Source organism: Toxotes jaculatrix, chromosome 15 (genome assembly GCF_017976425.1).
Source record: "Toxotes jaculatrix isolate fToxJac2 chromosome 15, fToxJac2.pri, whole genome shotgun sequence".
In the NCBI taxonomy this organism is placed as follows: Eukaryota; Metazoa; Chordata; class Actinopteri; family Toxotidae; genus Toxotes; species Toxotes jaculatrix.
In genome coordinates this window covers 3,793,238-3,807,918 of record NC_054408.1, presented here as the reverse complement: position 1 = coordinate 3,807,918, position 14,681 = coordinate 3,793,238, and the positions used below count along the sequence as shown (strand labels likewise).

The following is a 14,681-nucleotide window of genomic DNA, read 5'->3' as shown; positions in this document are numbered from 1 at the left end:
GGAAGATGATAAGGAACATTTGGGCAAAAGACCAGACGAGATGAGACACAAACAAGCGGAGAGGAGGGAAAAGGACAAGCAGTGATAGAGAAAAAAGGGGGAGAACGACATTGGTGAGATGAGAAGCTGTAAAAAAAAAAAAAAAAAAAAAAAAAAAAAAAAAAAAAAAAGATGAGCAGGAAAGACAGAAGGGAGGAAGAGAGAAGAGAGCTGTTTAATGTTCTTAAGATTAAAGGAGGTAAGGGATTAAAGGGTGTGAGAGCAAGCATGTACTGGTGAGATGTGATAAAGTAAAAAAAGAAAAGAGGGGCAAGTGGAGAGGAAAGGAAAAGACAAGGACAACAGAAGAAAGCAAGAGGCAAAAGAGACGGTTGGGGAACAGAGTGAATTTTTAGAAAGGAAGAGGATAAAATCTTAATGCAGAAATTAGGAGGGAAAAAAGGAGAAAAAACGAGTGGAGTGCAGCAGAGAAATGACAAGGTAGGGAAAATAAACAAGGCAGGAACACTGGTAAAGTCTAAAAAGGCTCAGGCATGAAGGAATAGAGAGAGACAAAGAAAGAAAACAAAAGAAAGTGAGGAAAGGGGGGCAACAAAGGAAAAATGTGGAGTGCAGATTTAAGAAACAAGAGAATAAGCACAGATGAGAGAAGGATGATCGAGGAGAGGGCAGGATGAACAAATCAAGAGGGAGGAACACGGGGGAGAAACTAAAGAATAAGACAAAACAGAGGACAGTGGAATAGAGAGAGTTAGTCGCAAAGGGATCACAGAGATCAGCAAAGACACATGGAAAGGAGAGCCAAACAAAAGACACAGTGTGAAAAGGGAGGAGAGGGTGGTGAGGATGTTGGAGGAAGAGGTAGAAACAGAAGGAGAAAGTAAAAGAATAAAGGTGGGAACAGACAGAGGAGTAAACACAATCCATCACTGCTGCTCTGCTGGTCTCCCAGACCAGAACCTCCTCCTCCTCCTGAATGCTGATCTCAAACTCTCTCTAAACCCGTTCTCTCTGATTTACCGTCTCCCTCCCTCTCTCTCTCTTTTCCTCTGTTTGTCTCAGCCTGTGTTTCCCGTCCCCTCTTCTGTATGTCTCTCATCAGTCTCCTCCTGTTCTTTTTTGTCCTTTATTCAATCTCCTTGAGTGTTCTCCCTCATGTTCATTGATCTCCCCTTATTTTTCTCTTTCTCTCTTTTCACTTTGCTTCTTTGTGTTTTTATGTTTTGATAGTGACTGACAGACGCAGCCAAAGACACCCAATGACTACAAAACCTCACCTGACGAGGCTGTCTTTGGCTTTATTCCTTATAAAGTAAAACTTTATCTGTGCAGATTCTCAAATATCCAGACCGTGATTATCAACCGGACTTGGTTATAGATCTTGAAGACTTCAAGATCTCAAGCCAAGTCCAGCTGCCCTCGATTCAGCCCCTCTTGGATTTATCTGTGCACCTTATCATTTTTCACTCCCTCCTTTTAACGTGCATCCTATCTGTCCATACATATGTTTAATTGTTGCTCATTCCCCACTTCCTGTTTTCTTTCAGTTGTCTTGGGTGCTCATGTTCTAATTCAGCCCTCCTCCTCGCCTCATTTTCTCCAACCCATCCCTCGCTCACTCTTAGCAACTCACTTACTCCCTCCCACAGTCGCAGCTTCATCCCCAACGACGAGCTAACATCCAACTGGGAAAGATGCTGATAAAACTCTGAAAATCTCACCCTCAACCTCCCGTTCACTCCCCAGCTCTAATAATTTTAACCTCTATCTACCCAGGGAGAGGGCGCTGCTTCATATTCACGCTGTTACGCACAATTTCCCGCAGGGATCTGCCCAGTAACAAACATTTATTCAGCTGCTGGTTGACTGGAGCAGTTGAGCAGATAAGTGCCTTGCTCAAGGACACATCCAACGAGAGCGAAGAATGAGTCGTACTCGCTTTTCTCCCCGATCAGCCGTTCATCATCCGTGTTCTCCACTCCCATCACTTTATCTGTAACCATCACCTACAAACACCCTCCGCTCATCCTCACTGCTCCATCACAGGGATTTCTCCACCCTCTCCCCTGCTCCCTCCATCACTGTCTCTCCTCTCAGCCCTCCCATGCTCCATCTCCCTCCTTCCCCACCACCCACTGCTTTTATTATCACTTGTGTGGGCTCAGATGACTGACTGGGTCTGATTTGGGTGGAGGAGGTGGAACTGAGCGAGGGGATGGACATTAGGAGTGACATTAAGCTTTGCTTGTAAGGCACTTTAGCTCTGTGTTGTTGTTCAGAGCGATTTAACGAAATCACAGATCATCAGTTGCAAAAAAAAAAAAAAGCCAACCCACAACCTCCGTATCACTCACCGTGGTCAGGCAAAGTTTAATGGGCATTTTCAATGTTAGGGGCGTTATTAGTGGGAGTAGGTCAAACTTATATTTTATTTTATTTTATTTTATTTCTTTGCTGCAGATGGTTGAATCAGCTTTTCACCAGCTGACAGATGACTAATCATTTTATTCTTCTTGTTATATCACCTGACACAAAGTGAGCCGGTCACTTACTGAGCTTCTGATTTTCAAACCAGAAAACGCTGCAGCTACTCTGAAAATGTTTTTTTCTAAACTGTCACAAACTTTATGATGAACACTTTTTTTATGTTTATTGGTTCTCTGCTTCAGCTTTGACGCAGATGGGCTGTAACAGCAGAAAACCCCCGTCAGGCTGCACTCCTGTCAGATAAGAACTATTATGACCACAGTTTACCATCTTCAAATGGCTACTACCAGCAGAATAAGGCTCCATGTCAAAAAGCAAAAGACGTCTCAAACCGTTTTCATACACTTTGAACACCAACCACTGAACACGTCTGGGATGTGGTACAACAGAAAAGTTTTCCAACATCTTGTGGAATCCACAAAGAACTGAGGCTGTTATAAAGTTCTTGGTGATTTGTCACTAATCTACATTGTTTAGAGAAACAAAGTTCAGTAGAATCAGCTTTAGTTAGATACATAGGTAAGATTTCAAGACAGTATAAAGGCCATGTGTCACAGATACAACACTGAATGATGAAGCTTTTTAAAATGCTAAGATTTCTGTTCCCTGTAGTATCAGTCTATTCCCAGTCACATCCAAGATATTAAATTATTACTTCATTTTATTACTTATTACTTTATATACTGGGTCTGTTGTGGACGGAAGCTTTGAACAACGTTTAATATTTTGACATAATTCTCATTTTCAAATATAGTTTTGATCCATGGCAGCATTCATTTAAAAGGTGTGCAAACAGTGTAGAAGGACACAGTCCCGCTGGCGTAACTCGCTGATGCACACGGTTGAATCATTAATTGATACTGCTGTTTATTTAGGGCACGCAGCACTGCATGGCCTCAGAATTTTAAAGGGTGCACTACAGGGCATCTCAGACAGCTGTGGTACCCAGAATAAACAAACCAGCACAGGAAATGGATCAGGCCTCACACTAAAAACCAGCGAATGGGTTTTCAGGCAGTATTTTAGGTGAAATGTCGGACAACGATGAATATAGGTTTGCTCAGAGATCGGTTGGCCAGCACTTGCAAAGACCACATAAAATTATGACAGAGAGCACAACGGATGTGGGCGTTGAACTGAGCACATATTTGATGTATTTGCTTCCATTACAGAGGGAACGCTGCTTGGCTAGGCGTGAAAGCTGGGGTGGATGGGATGGACAGAGAGAGGGAGACGGAACAGAAAGAGAGAAACGCATCGATGTATTCGAGTTCAAACAAGCTACTTAACCAAGAACCGAAATCTGCCTGATGACCTTAATGGGATTAGAGGATGGATGAGAGGAGGTACTGTAGAGGAGAAAAAGAGAAATTGAGGTAAAAAGACAGAAGGAGAAGGAAGGAGAGGATTCTGTATTCTTTCCTTCTTTCACCCCTACAGTACAGCTGACCCTACCATTCAACCCTTTTCTCCTTCACTCTTTTTGCTTTCTTAATAAAGCTAAATTCTCGCCCGGACAAACCACTGAAGTCCATCAAGGTCCTTCGACTTGCAAAACACTTCTCACTCGTATCCTCACAAACACACACACACATGTAGGTGAGTACTTACTTCCTGTCCAGAGAGGTAGTAGGCGGCCAGAAGTCCTCCTATGAAACGAATGTTGACCTCAAACACGGACACCTCGGCATTCTGGGAAAAATAAGGGAGCAGAAATTAAAAAAAAAAAAAAAACATAAGATAGGATAACAAAAACATTTCCCTTCAGTGGTTCTCTTTCAAAGTAAGTTTTAATTGAATTCATGCCACCGTCAGTCATTTTTAGTTTTTCTTTCATCTTCCTTTCTTTTGCAGTTTGTTTTTTTTTCTTATGAGCTCTTCGGATGTTTCCGGATTACCAGCACAGACTGTGTTTCATTTCATCTTTTTCTACAGTGTTTGTATCAGATGGTTTGTACAACTTTCAAAAAAAAATAATAATAATAAAATCTGAAATACACAGCTCTGCATTCTTTACAAAGCAGGCTATCCCACAGAGATAAACCAAATCACAGGGAGGTCACACACCTCTACAGCTTTTTATTTAATAACAACTCAGGTTTCCACAGACTGTATTAAATCAAGAAGATTACTTAAAAGGTACAGGTAGAAGTGAAATGAAAGATGTGTGATAACCATCAGAGAGCCTTAGAAACTGCCTTTAGAGCTCCTGAGAATTAAAGAACTTTAAACTAAGCAAGACATTTATCAAAAGTCAACTATGTGTGGATAAACTATTCACAGTTTATGCATATTTCTTACACTAATTAAGCCCAAGGGTGTCACCCTCACCCCATTGTTTTGTAATTCCAAATTCCTTGTTTGCAGCACACAGTTTAATTAGGGCTAACTCTCAACAAAATCTTCTAATTTTCCATTTGAAAATACCCCAAAGAATAATCACCCTACTGCTGGCTAGTCTCGTAGCTTTCCCAGACACCACAGCAGCCTCGCTGGCCTCTGATGAGCATGCGAGCCGTTAGCAACTCGGTACAAAGCACAAAAACACTTTAAACTGTCACAGTAAAGAAATTCATGTGAAATTGGGACATTTCTCTGTGACTCACACCTTTCTTGATGCCAAGGCTGCTCTGATGCAGCAGCATTACTCAGCTCGGAACACCTTGCAGCCCCATGCATTCAAATGCTGAGAGCGATTTGCAAACGACAATGAGTGAATCTGCTCTGATATTTTCTCAGAAGAAATAAAAATATACAAGAGATGAAGACTGCACTTCTCTAAAGAGTCGGAGCGACCTTGATTTACAGTAAATGCCATCTAGACATTAAAGAAAGAGGGACACATTGTCTGAATCTTAAAAATGTGGCTTTAAATGTGGAAAATGTTCATTATTCATTATTGTGGATCATTATTGTGGCTCACACATTGATTGATTCTTTCTTTCTTTTCTTTTTTTTTTTTTTTAACCTCAGTGAGGTAACCGCAGCCCTTAGCCAGGAGCAGGTGTTCACAGACAACATTCATAACCCGTTTCGATACTCGACCGTAACACCCTCCAGTTTCGGGTCAGCAATGGTGGCCGTGGCTGCATCTTTGCCCCTGACTCCCAGCTACCCTCCACTAACCTACTCTGAATCCTCCCCATGGGCTCTTTTTGCTTCTTTGCCCTTTCTGTCATCATCTACAGCTGTCATAAATTCTCTTACTGCTGCTGCTGCTGCTGGGAAGCCTCTGCAATAGAATTATATGGGGAATGGCCAGTCTTCTTGGCATCCGTCGTTCCACAGGACTATAATTTCCAGCAGTATGTTTTTCTTATCTACTGAGAGCCACAGCATTATGTCTAGGTGAATAATGCAGTGTGAATATCCAACACTGAACCTCCCATCTCATGATCTGTGCATCGTTGTATTCGTAACCGGTCCGACTCCCTCCTGAAACAGAGCAGGCTGCTCTACCTGCATCTGTACAGACTGCTCACTTTTTCTGCCTTTTACTCTAACGTCAGCAAAAGACGGCAGGGACGTAGCAGCACGTGCAATCGACCTTGAGTTAAAATGGTTTTGTACACTGTCAGAATGTGTGATAATGTACCGGTGTCACTTGCAGCTGGGCCTGACACCCCCGCCCCCCTTGTAAAGTGATGTTCACAAATATTTTTATAAGTTTTCTACTTTTCCAAATCTTTTTTTAAGACATACGCAAACATGAATTTCTCATGCAGATTTATTTTACAGATTTATCTATATTGTCGAGCTGAGATGAAATGTTTTTGAAGAACACAGTCCGAACAATGACGGAGCAACAACACATCAACCCATACCTGCTATCACAGAAGAGTTTTGATTCTATTGTTTATTTATTTTATTCCTTGCTATCTATTTATTCTATGCTATAATTGTGTTGTGTGTAAACTGTTCACGTGCCTTGAATTGCCCCCCAGGGGAGAAATAAAGTTCTTGATTGATTGATTGATTGATCAGGAAGCACACATCAAAACAGTGGGGGCTGCTAGTCACGGAGCAGGTGCAGCGCTGAACCTGGTGATGAAGGGATGGGAAGCTCTCGTAAAGCTGAAGGCCAGCTTTGTTCGGCAGCAGCCATCTATCTAAGTCCCTGTCTGTCAGTCGGCCTTGCTTGTTAGCCATTTACAACTGTAGTTGTGGAGCACAAACCCCAATGAGCTACAAACCAGCCCTGATTTAAAAAGTACCTGCAGTGAACACAGGACTGTGAGGAATCACGCAGGTTGTGTGCAATATCGAGGAAAAGTGGGATTTTAATGAACTGTTTTGGTGTGAAGCTACAAAATAGGACAGCAGAGTCGCTTCATTCTCTGATCCTCTATCATTAGACAGCTCTTAAAGACATACAGCACTCGCTCTCCCCTGTGAATTCCATCCACTTTCCAACCTTCACTGCTTTCTCTATTAATATCCATCCTGTCCCAGTATAAAAAGAGATTTGTCAAGACATCTCATAACACATTTCTTCTCATGCAGTTTCCTGACACAGATAATAACCGTTGTTTATTTTAATTAGATCCTGTCTCTACTGCAAAGGTGTCTCTTCCTCAGGTCAACACTCTGGGGGTCATGGGAATATTTCGATTAATGTATAGTCAGCTGTAGCTCTGACTCTTGCCCTCCTTACACGAGTTTACTTTAGCTGATCTATCAACTGAAGGAGACAGAGGGCGACTCAGTGCAGGACAGTGCGAGGCAGAGCTGCCCAGCTTGTTTCTGTTGGCTGCCCACGATACTCAGAGCTCCAGTGACGGGCTGACGACGCTGTCAGCGGCCCAGCAGGAGAGACGCTCCGGGGTGCGGCAGGATTTCATAACTGAGCAATGACTAAGACGGTAACTTTTACTGTCTCTGACTGTCTCTGGGGAAATCTGACGATCCTTCTACACGACGAACAAAGACATTAAAATGTGAGTCATGTACAGGAGTGTGGTTTGGAATGGCTGAACTGACACTACATGTGCAGGGGACTGAATCATACATTAACTCCTAGATGTAGATCAGGCGTGATGAAGAAAAGACAGAGGTGATAATGTGGAGTGTTTATAGGAACAAAAATTATACATGCAAGAAGGCACGAACCAACAAAACCAACCACAAGCACCTGACCAATTAATTTACCCTAAATGACTAACTGATGCATTGCTTGGTATTTCAAACAGTCAATATCAGCAGCTGAGGTGAGGTGCGCTGCTTTCAGCACAGTTTCCATTTCATTATCTCCCCTTTAGTAAGTGCAGCACGTTTCCTTTGTTCCTTTAGGTGCTTGTATGTACTGTGTGTGTGTGTGTGTGTGTCTCTTCTCCTCCATACACTATACCCTACATCTGCCTTGTATTTTCAAAGCAGACAGTTGGACTTGATTGGTATGTTGCAACACAAAAGCCTATTGAATAAGTGAAATTCTCCGGATACATATAACATGATTTTTTTTTTTTTTTTTTAAAGATGCGGTGTGTATCTGTGTCTGTGAACTTGTAGTCTAAAACACGGTTTGGCTCAAACCTTTCGCTAGAGCATGAAAACATGGGATGATAGTTCGACAGGTCTGAGGGAAAAAAAAACAAAAACAAAACACGTCATCCACGTGTCTCGGCTGAAACGCTAAATTTTCCAACGACTTGTCATCCAGGTGACACGAGAGAGGAGCGAGGAGGATGGGGGGAAGTCACTGTCAAATGTCTTTCACCTTCAGCAAAGCGCTGGGGGGAGGGTGGGGGGGCGTTAGAGGAGAGGGGACGTCTGAACATGACAAACCCGACAGCTTTCACTGTGTAGGACCCTGAAACCTCAGCAATGTCATGAAAAATAAACAGCAGAATGTTCTTCTTCTTTTTTTTTTTGCCTTTTCAAAACACTGTGAAAGATAATTCTGCACTTTTTCGCATCTGATAAAACGCTGTCGCACGTATCATCTAACTGCTCATGCTTTCTCCACATGAATAAAAAAATCTGAATAAGGAACTCTTCCTCTTGTGTAATTAAATCTGGTTAATCAAACCGGGCTGGAACGTACTCTTTGACAGCGAGCATTAATTTATCTCCCCATCTCTGCCGCATCATCCCGATCAAACCTTCGATTTGACCAGGGTTATTAATACATCAGTTAACGGAGTCCATTAATTTGGTGCATCTTTGAGCCCGGCGATGGATGCGGACCTCATGCCGACACATTCATCATCTGAGGGCAAGCTGCAGTGCGGGGGCCCCACCAGGACACTGGAGACTCAAACAATGACTCACTGCTTGGCTCAACCTGACATGGCAGCTATTTAATCATTCATTAAGTGCTGGAGCTGGTGGATGTGCTGGTGGTGGCAGGTGGGTGGCTGGAATGAGAGGTGGTGGAGCGGAGGTGTAACACACACGCACGCACATGCACACAATAAAAATGTGCGTACATTTGTTAAAGCCTTATCAGAACCATAAAATTTTAAATGTTTTTAAGAAAGGAACATTTGACTGACAGAGAACTATTATTATTGTGTTTATGCAAAATCAAGCAAAGGGAAATAATGTCACGAACATGCACTCGCACTTTCCCAGCATGAGAATGAGAATATTACACCTTTTTTTTTTTTTTAAACTGTAGCTGAAATGTCTCACAACACAACTTGCTTGCTCATGTTCAGTAAGTCAGTTAAATTGCACTTGGAGTTAACACCAAACTGGCTTAATTATATATAATTCCAGTTTGCATTGGTTTGGCTCCAAGAGCGAGGCAACATGACTAAAAAGAAATCTGATGGGATAGGAAAAAAAAAAAACAGAAGAGACAAGGTTAAAAGGAAGAGAAAGTAAAGTGAATAGCAAAATGATTTCCTCACACTGGCTTGTTCACAACCTGCTTGATTTTTCTATGCGAGATGTTTGCATTGCTTGGAGAGTCAGACCTTGTTGTAGCGATGTTGCCACGTTCCTAGATCTCAGCAACGACTTTGATGCGTGTAATTTTATCATAACTCATAGAAATGACGGCCAAAACTGTAACACCCAAGTTATAAACCAGAATTTAATGAGGCCGTATAAACTACACATGCTCCTTTAAACGTATGCGACACTCATCGCACGCTTAAACCTAAGCACAAGTCAGTCCCCATCTTTAACGATGAACTGATAAAGCGAAAAGGGGTGAAAACACCCTCATTGTAAAGGTCATACTGGTTCTAACAGGGATGGCGTGCACACACGGCAGAAGTTAAGCTCAGTGTAATGTTTGGGAGCTTGCACTCACACATACATGCACAGGAGAGTGATTAAACTTGACTAAGAGTGATGTTTTTAATCTCCTAAATGGAAATCCAGACTATGCCCTTATTCCAGCTCCAGAGCTCTGACTGGAGAGGCTGGGAATGGCTTCACCCTTCAGGTTGAGCAAATCTTTGCTTTTCACAAGGGCCAAGCTTAATAACACTTTTGCTGCCAATTATGCTGCCGGGCCTCTGCAGGCTTGAAATATATTGCTCCCTATGAGCTGGGGAATTACCTGTTTTGTAAAAGGCCTGAGCAAAAGCCAGAGTAATGCCGCGGCCATACCGCTAAGACTGAGCCTAAGCTAGCTTAGCCTTTCCTGAATGTTACAGTAGCTGGAAGCTGACGCCTGAATCCTTCGCCTAATGCATGCAGGTATAAGAGCATAAAACCGAGCTGCTAATGAAAACATAGCGACACACCCCCTCCTCCTCCTCCTCCTCCTCCTCTCGCCGTTAACAGGAGCTCCAAGTCTCATCCTCCCCTCTCTTCTCCTCCCTCTCCACCCTCTAATCTCTCCTCTCCATTCCCCTCTTGTGTAAGCAGAGAGGCTTCCCCTCCTCTCCCCTGCCTCTCCTTCTTAAAACTCTACTGGAGCACATTTTTTCTCATTGTCTCATATTCCTGTCACTGTAATTGCATTCCTTATACATTTTATAATTCTCTGCTTGTTTAATAAGGCGCTCGCACTGTTTGTTACCAGAGCAGGTTTTATTACAAAGGCTGCTCCTGCAGATATTTTGCTTATCACTCGGTGCTAGAATACCGACCTCTCGTTTTGCTTAACTTTCACTTCAATTTCCCATTACGTGTAATCTACCTGGATGTTTCTCCCTGTCCTGTCCACTCTTTGTCCTCTTCACGTCTAAAAATTCATCCAGGCTTTCGTTTCCTGTCCCTGTTTGTCTGCCTTATTTTAGGAACCCCTCATGTATTTTGTCTCTTTTCGTTCATCTCAAAAGAACCGTGGAGCAAATCCAACCTTCTATGATATTTTCAGTAAGGTTAGTCTGAAATGTAAGACACTTTGGATAGGTTTTTAAACTTTGTAAAGTTCCACAGACTCTAATCTTTAGTGCCCAAATAACACTCCATAATCTGTGACTCTCAGAAATCAGTCATCATACAAAAAAGATGCACCTTATAGCCTAACTGCAGATTCTCACCTGAAAATCATTGCAGTTTTCTTTGGCTTCAGTATCAGAAGAATTTCTGTAAGCTGCTCCCTCTTTCTATCCCCTCATCCTCCATTTAATCTAAGTCTTTCTCTTCTTTCTCTCTTCCACAGTTCCTCAGCCACAATTCTTCCCTTTATCCCTCTTTCCACTGCTCGACCACAGTGATCCTGAGGTTAATTAGCCCTCCAAGTGTCAGACTGTTAGATCCCCTCTGCCTACCTGCTAGCTGCCCTGTGATTGCCTCAGTAGGGGGACTAACAAGCTTGGGGCGTCACACGTTGGTGCAGGCAGAAAGTAAGGAAAGGAAAAAAGACGAGTGGGAGAGCAAGAAGCCCTGCATGGATAGAATAATGATTTCATGGGAAATTTAGGAGAGACACATCAGAACAAAGGGGAAGAAGACAGGGATGACAGCTAGACCAAAATCGCGATGTAGAGAGAAAAGGGGAGAAACGACAAGAGGTAATGGAGAACAAATACAAGAGGGATATGTAAGGATAGTGAAAGAACAGAGGAGGGAGTGAGAGCTATGACAGGTGGAGGGGAAAACGACAAAAAGTGTGAATGAACGAGGGTAAAGTCATTGAAGGACACTGGGAAAAAAGACAGGAGAGAAAGAAAGGATAAAGAAGGATATAACTTGGTAACCGTATTCAAAAGACAAAAAATAGGTTGGAGAATGATGGAGTGAAGGATAAAGAGGGATAGTGAATGGATAGAAGACAGAGGGAAAGGACTAAGAATTATTAAAGGGGGAAAAAAAGAAGCATGAGCCAGATAAAAAGTAGTGACAGACATGGCAGATGATGAACAGACGAACAGATAAAAAATGTGGTTGTTAGATGTAATAAAAGAGGAAAGACTGAAGACAATAAACTGGTCAAGTCCAGAGACTAGATGGAGGGAAAGAGAAAAGACAAAAATAGATCATGAAACAGTAAGAGCGGATGAAGATGGGGGTCGTAAGAGTATGCAGGGAGCACAGTAAAAAAAAAAAAAATAACAGAAGACAGAAGTGAAAGGAGGGTAGATGGAGATGATTGACGGGCGAAAAAGAGAAGGAAGCCGGTAATGGGAGAGGAGGATGGAAACAGAAATAAACGAGCAGAGCTGCAGATGTGATGGACAAGAGAGACTGAAAAGAGAGGAGGCTGTTAAAAACAGAGGGTGAGAGGAGAGTGAGGGAAATGAAAAATAAATAGAAATGGACACAGAGAAAAACGACTCTCAGCAGGGAATCAAGCTAAGAAATGAAGTGTTATTATTGTAACTTAACTGGTAATTTCCAATTCTTATTCCATTAAATACAACCCTCTTGACTATATTAAACAAAAGCAGGTGTTCTAAATGTAAGAAAACATGACAATGCTAAAAATATGAATATATTCTATGATGCTTAGTCGTAGAACAGATTACACAGGTAACTGTACAAGCCTACTCTAACCCTAACACCTACAAGGGAATTATACAGAAACAGTAAATTAGGTGCAGCTTCTCCTTTGTATTTTATATCAGCTTTGATACGATTCGACTGGCCCAGTGCAGCTCACTGGTGACAGGGTCAGAGGTTTTCATCCCACACAAGCAACACCTGCCAGTTATCTATGGTCTGATGGTGCTGGATGGCATGTTGAAAACCATGTCAAGGAAACTGCATCCGTTGAATTTAAGCAGTATTAACTCCTCCTTATCAGGCAGGAAACATTCAGGGAGGATACACTATCAAAGTGGATGGTGAAGTAGATAAGAAATTGTGATTTTTTTTTTTCTTCTAAAAGCCTCTGGACGTCTCTAGCCGTTCCCATCCCCCACGCTCTGAGCTCTGAACCGAAACCAGGACGGCGGAGTCAATGCCCGTCGTGCGCTCTGTTCATTCGTTCAGAAGGGATACGCTCCCAATTCTGGCCGCTATCTAGCTCTTGCTCCTGTATGGTTTAAAAGCAAGCATCTGCCAAATGAATGTAATGAGTGTTTTCACACCAGGAGCAGGTAATCCAACAACAACGTGTTCAATCCCAGAGCAAGGTTCATTTAACCACGCAGCAAAAAAGCCACTCAAGTGATACTGAGACTTCTTAAAATGTGAGTCTCTGTCCTCTTCCAAATTCTAGTGCAGTGTGAGAACAGAGCGGAAATAATTCTTGGATCATCGACAGGACCAAACTTTAAACCCTAAGATTTCCTGATTGTGTTACTACTGTGTAAAAGGAAGGTATGTACACACCACACTGAAGTCCAGATTCTGTTCGATCCACTCCTGGCCGTCCTTGAACTCCTCGTGGAGACCCATGATGTACAGAGTGTCTAAGGCGTCCACGATGGTCGCCCCTAGCTGGGAATTACCTGCACAAGACACATTGTAAAACAAACAAGAAAATTAGATTAATTTGTCCGGTCACGCACTGGCCAATTTGCTTCATAAGAAAACCCTGCACCTCTGGGAATTATGTGTGGAAAACTAATCACAAAACACAACGGGCCTAATTTGTAAGGGAGAAACTTGCACATTTGTTGCTGTGAAAAATAAAAAATTTTAAACCATTAAAGCTTCAGCTGCACGTCCGTCGGAAACAGAGCTATGGAAACGGAGAAAATTCAAATGCACACAGAAAGATCTGTAAATTAAACACAGCACACTGTTGTTGTGATGAGACAATCACTGACTGACAGTGAGGTTCAGTTGTGTACATGCCAAACCGACTAAAGCCACTCCTACCAGGCAATGAAATCTGTGCAATGTCACCCCCCAAGCAGTATGAGGCGCTGTGAATGGGTCAGTCCAGTCCAAACATTTTCTCCTCCTGTTCCTCTTTCTAATGGACTGTCTATTGATCAGGGTATTATCAGAGAGCTGGTGAATGAAGAGACCAGAGCGGGTTTGTGGTGACACCCAGGGAGAAGTACTCATAGATGGAAGTAAAAAGAGAAATATGGTGGGCGTACAAATGGAACAACAGGCTAAAGACAGAAAGTGGGTGAACAGGGGGGAGGACAAATAAGAGATACCAATAAAGACAAGAGAGGAGAAATATAAAGAAGCCTCCCAGCAGTTATACTATTTACTTTATTTACTCACTTTAGTCAAATCAATATTTCCACCTCATAGGAGCACATGTACATGAGCATATCGAGTTCTCAAAGAAAAAAGTAATTTAAAAAAAATCTATTTTATATAATTAATATGCAGCAGCTCTACTGATGTGTGCAGCAGTCCAATACTTCTTTGTGTGAACTCAATCTGGAAGTTCAGGGGGCAGCCATTCGACTGTAAAGTACAGTAAAGATGGCTGTGCTCAGTTGTCTCTTATGGATCTCACTGAAATGATCTCTCTCAATTTGCTTCAGCATCGTTGGGCTTCAACAGATCTACACTCCCATAAGCTGCTGAGTTTATCTAGACATTACACAGAGGAGCCGTATGTGAGAGCGCAAATGTTCGAATCAGCTGGACCGGATGTTAAATGGACCTTACCCTGCCAGCTCCCTCGTACAATAATGTCCAACTGAGCTGATGTGTGAATAGAGCCGGTCATTGTCCGGAGAATTCTCAGCGAGTGAGTGGGCACACTGAAGACATTTCTATCCTGCCTCTTGCACGCGCTCTCTCTCCAGGCGCCATCCCTCACCTAAGCCAAATGGGGTATTTTTCTAGTAGGTGTGAATGTGTCTGACACGGACAATCTCCTGTTGTGTGAAAGGGCAACTCCGAACAAAGTCCAGACCGGATTCTCCAGACAC

The 14,681-nt window shown here is 42.6% G+C and overlaps 1 protein-coding gene across 2 annotated transcripts in view; it reads right to left on the bottom strand.

The window, feature by feature from the left end:
• The window catches only part of man1a2 (mannosidase, alpha, class 1A, member 2), a 102,088-nt gene that overhangs the window by 34,944 nt on the left and 52,463 nt on the right, over positions 1-14,681 (bottom strand). For both annotated transcript variants that reach the window (XM_041057502.1, XM_041057503.1), the window contains exons 5-6: positions 13,168-13,286; positions 4,099-4,179 (exon numbers count right to left, since the gene is read on the bottom strand). In XM_041057502.1, coding sequence (XP_040913436.1) covers positions 4,099-4,179; positions 13,168-13,286 — 200 coding nt within the window. The remainder of the gene's footprint in view (positions 1-4,098; positions 4,180-13,167; positions 13,287-14,681) is intronic.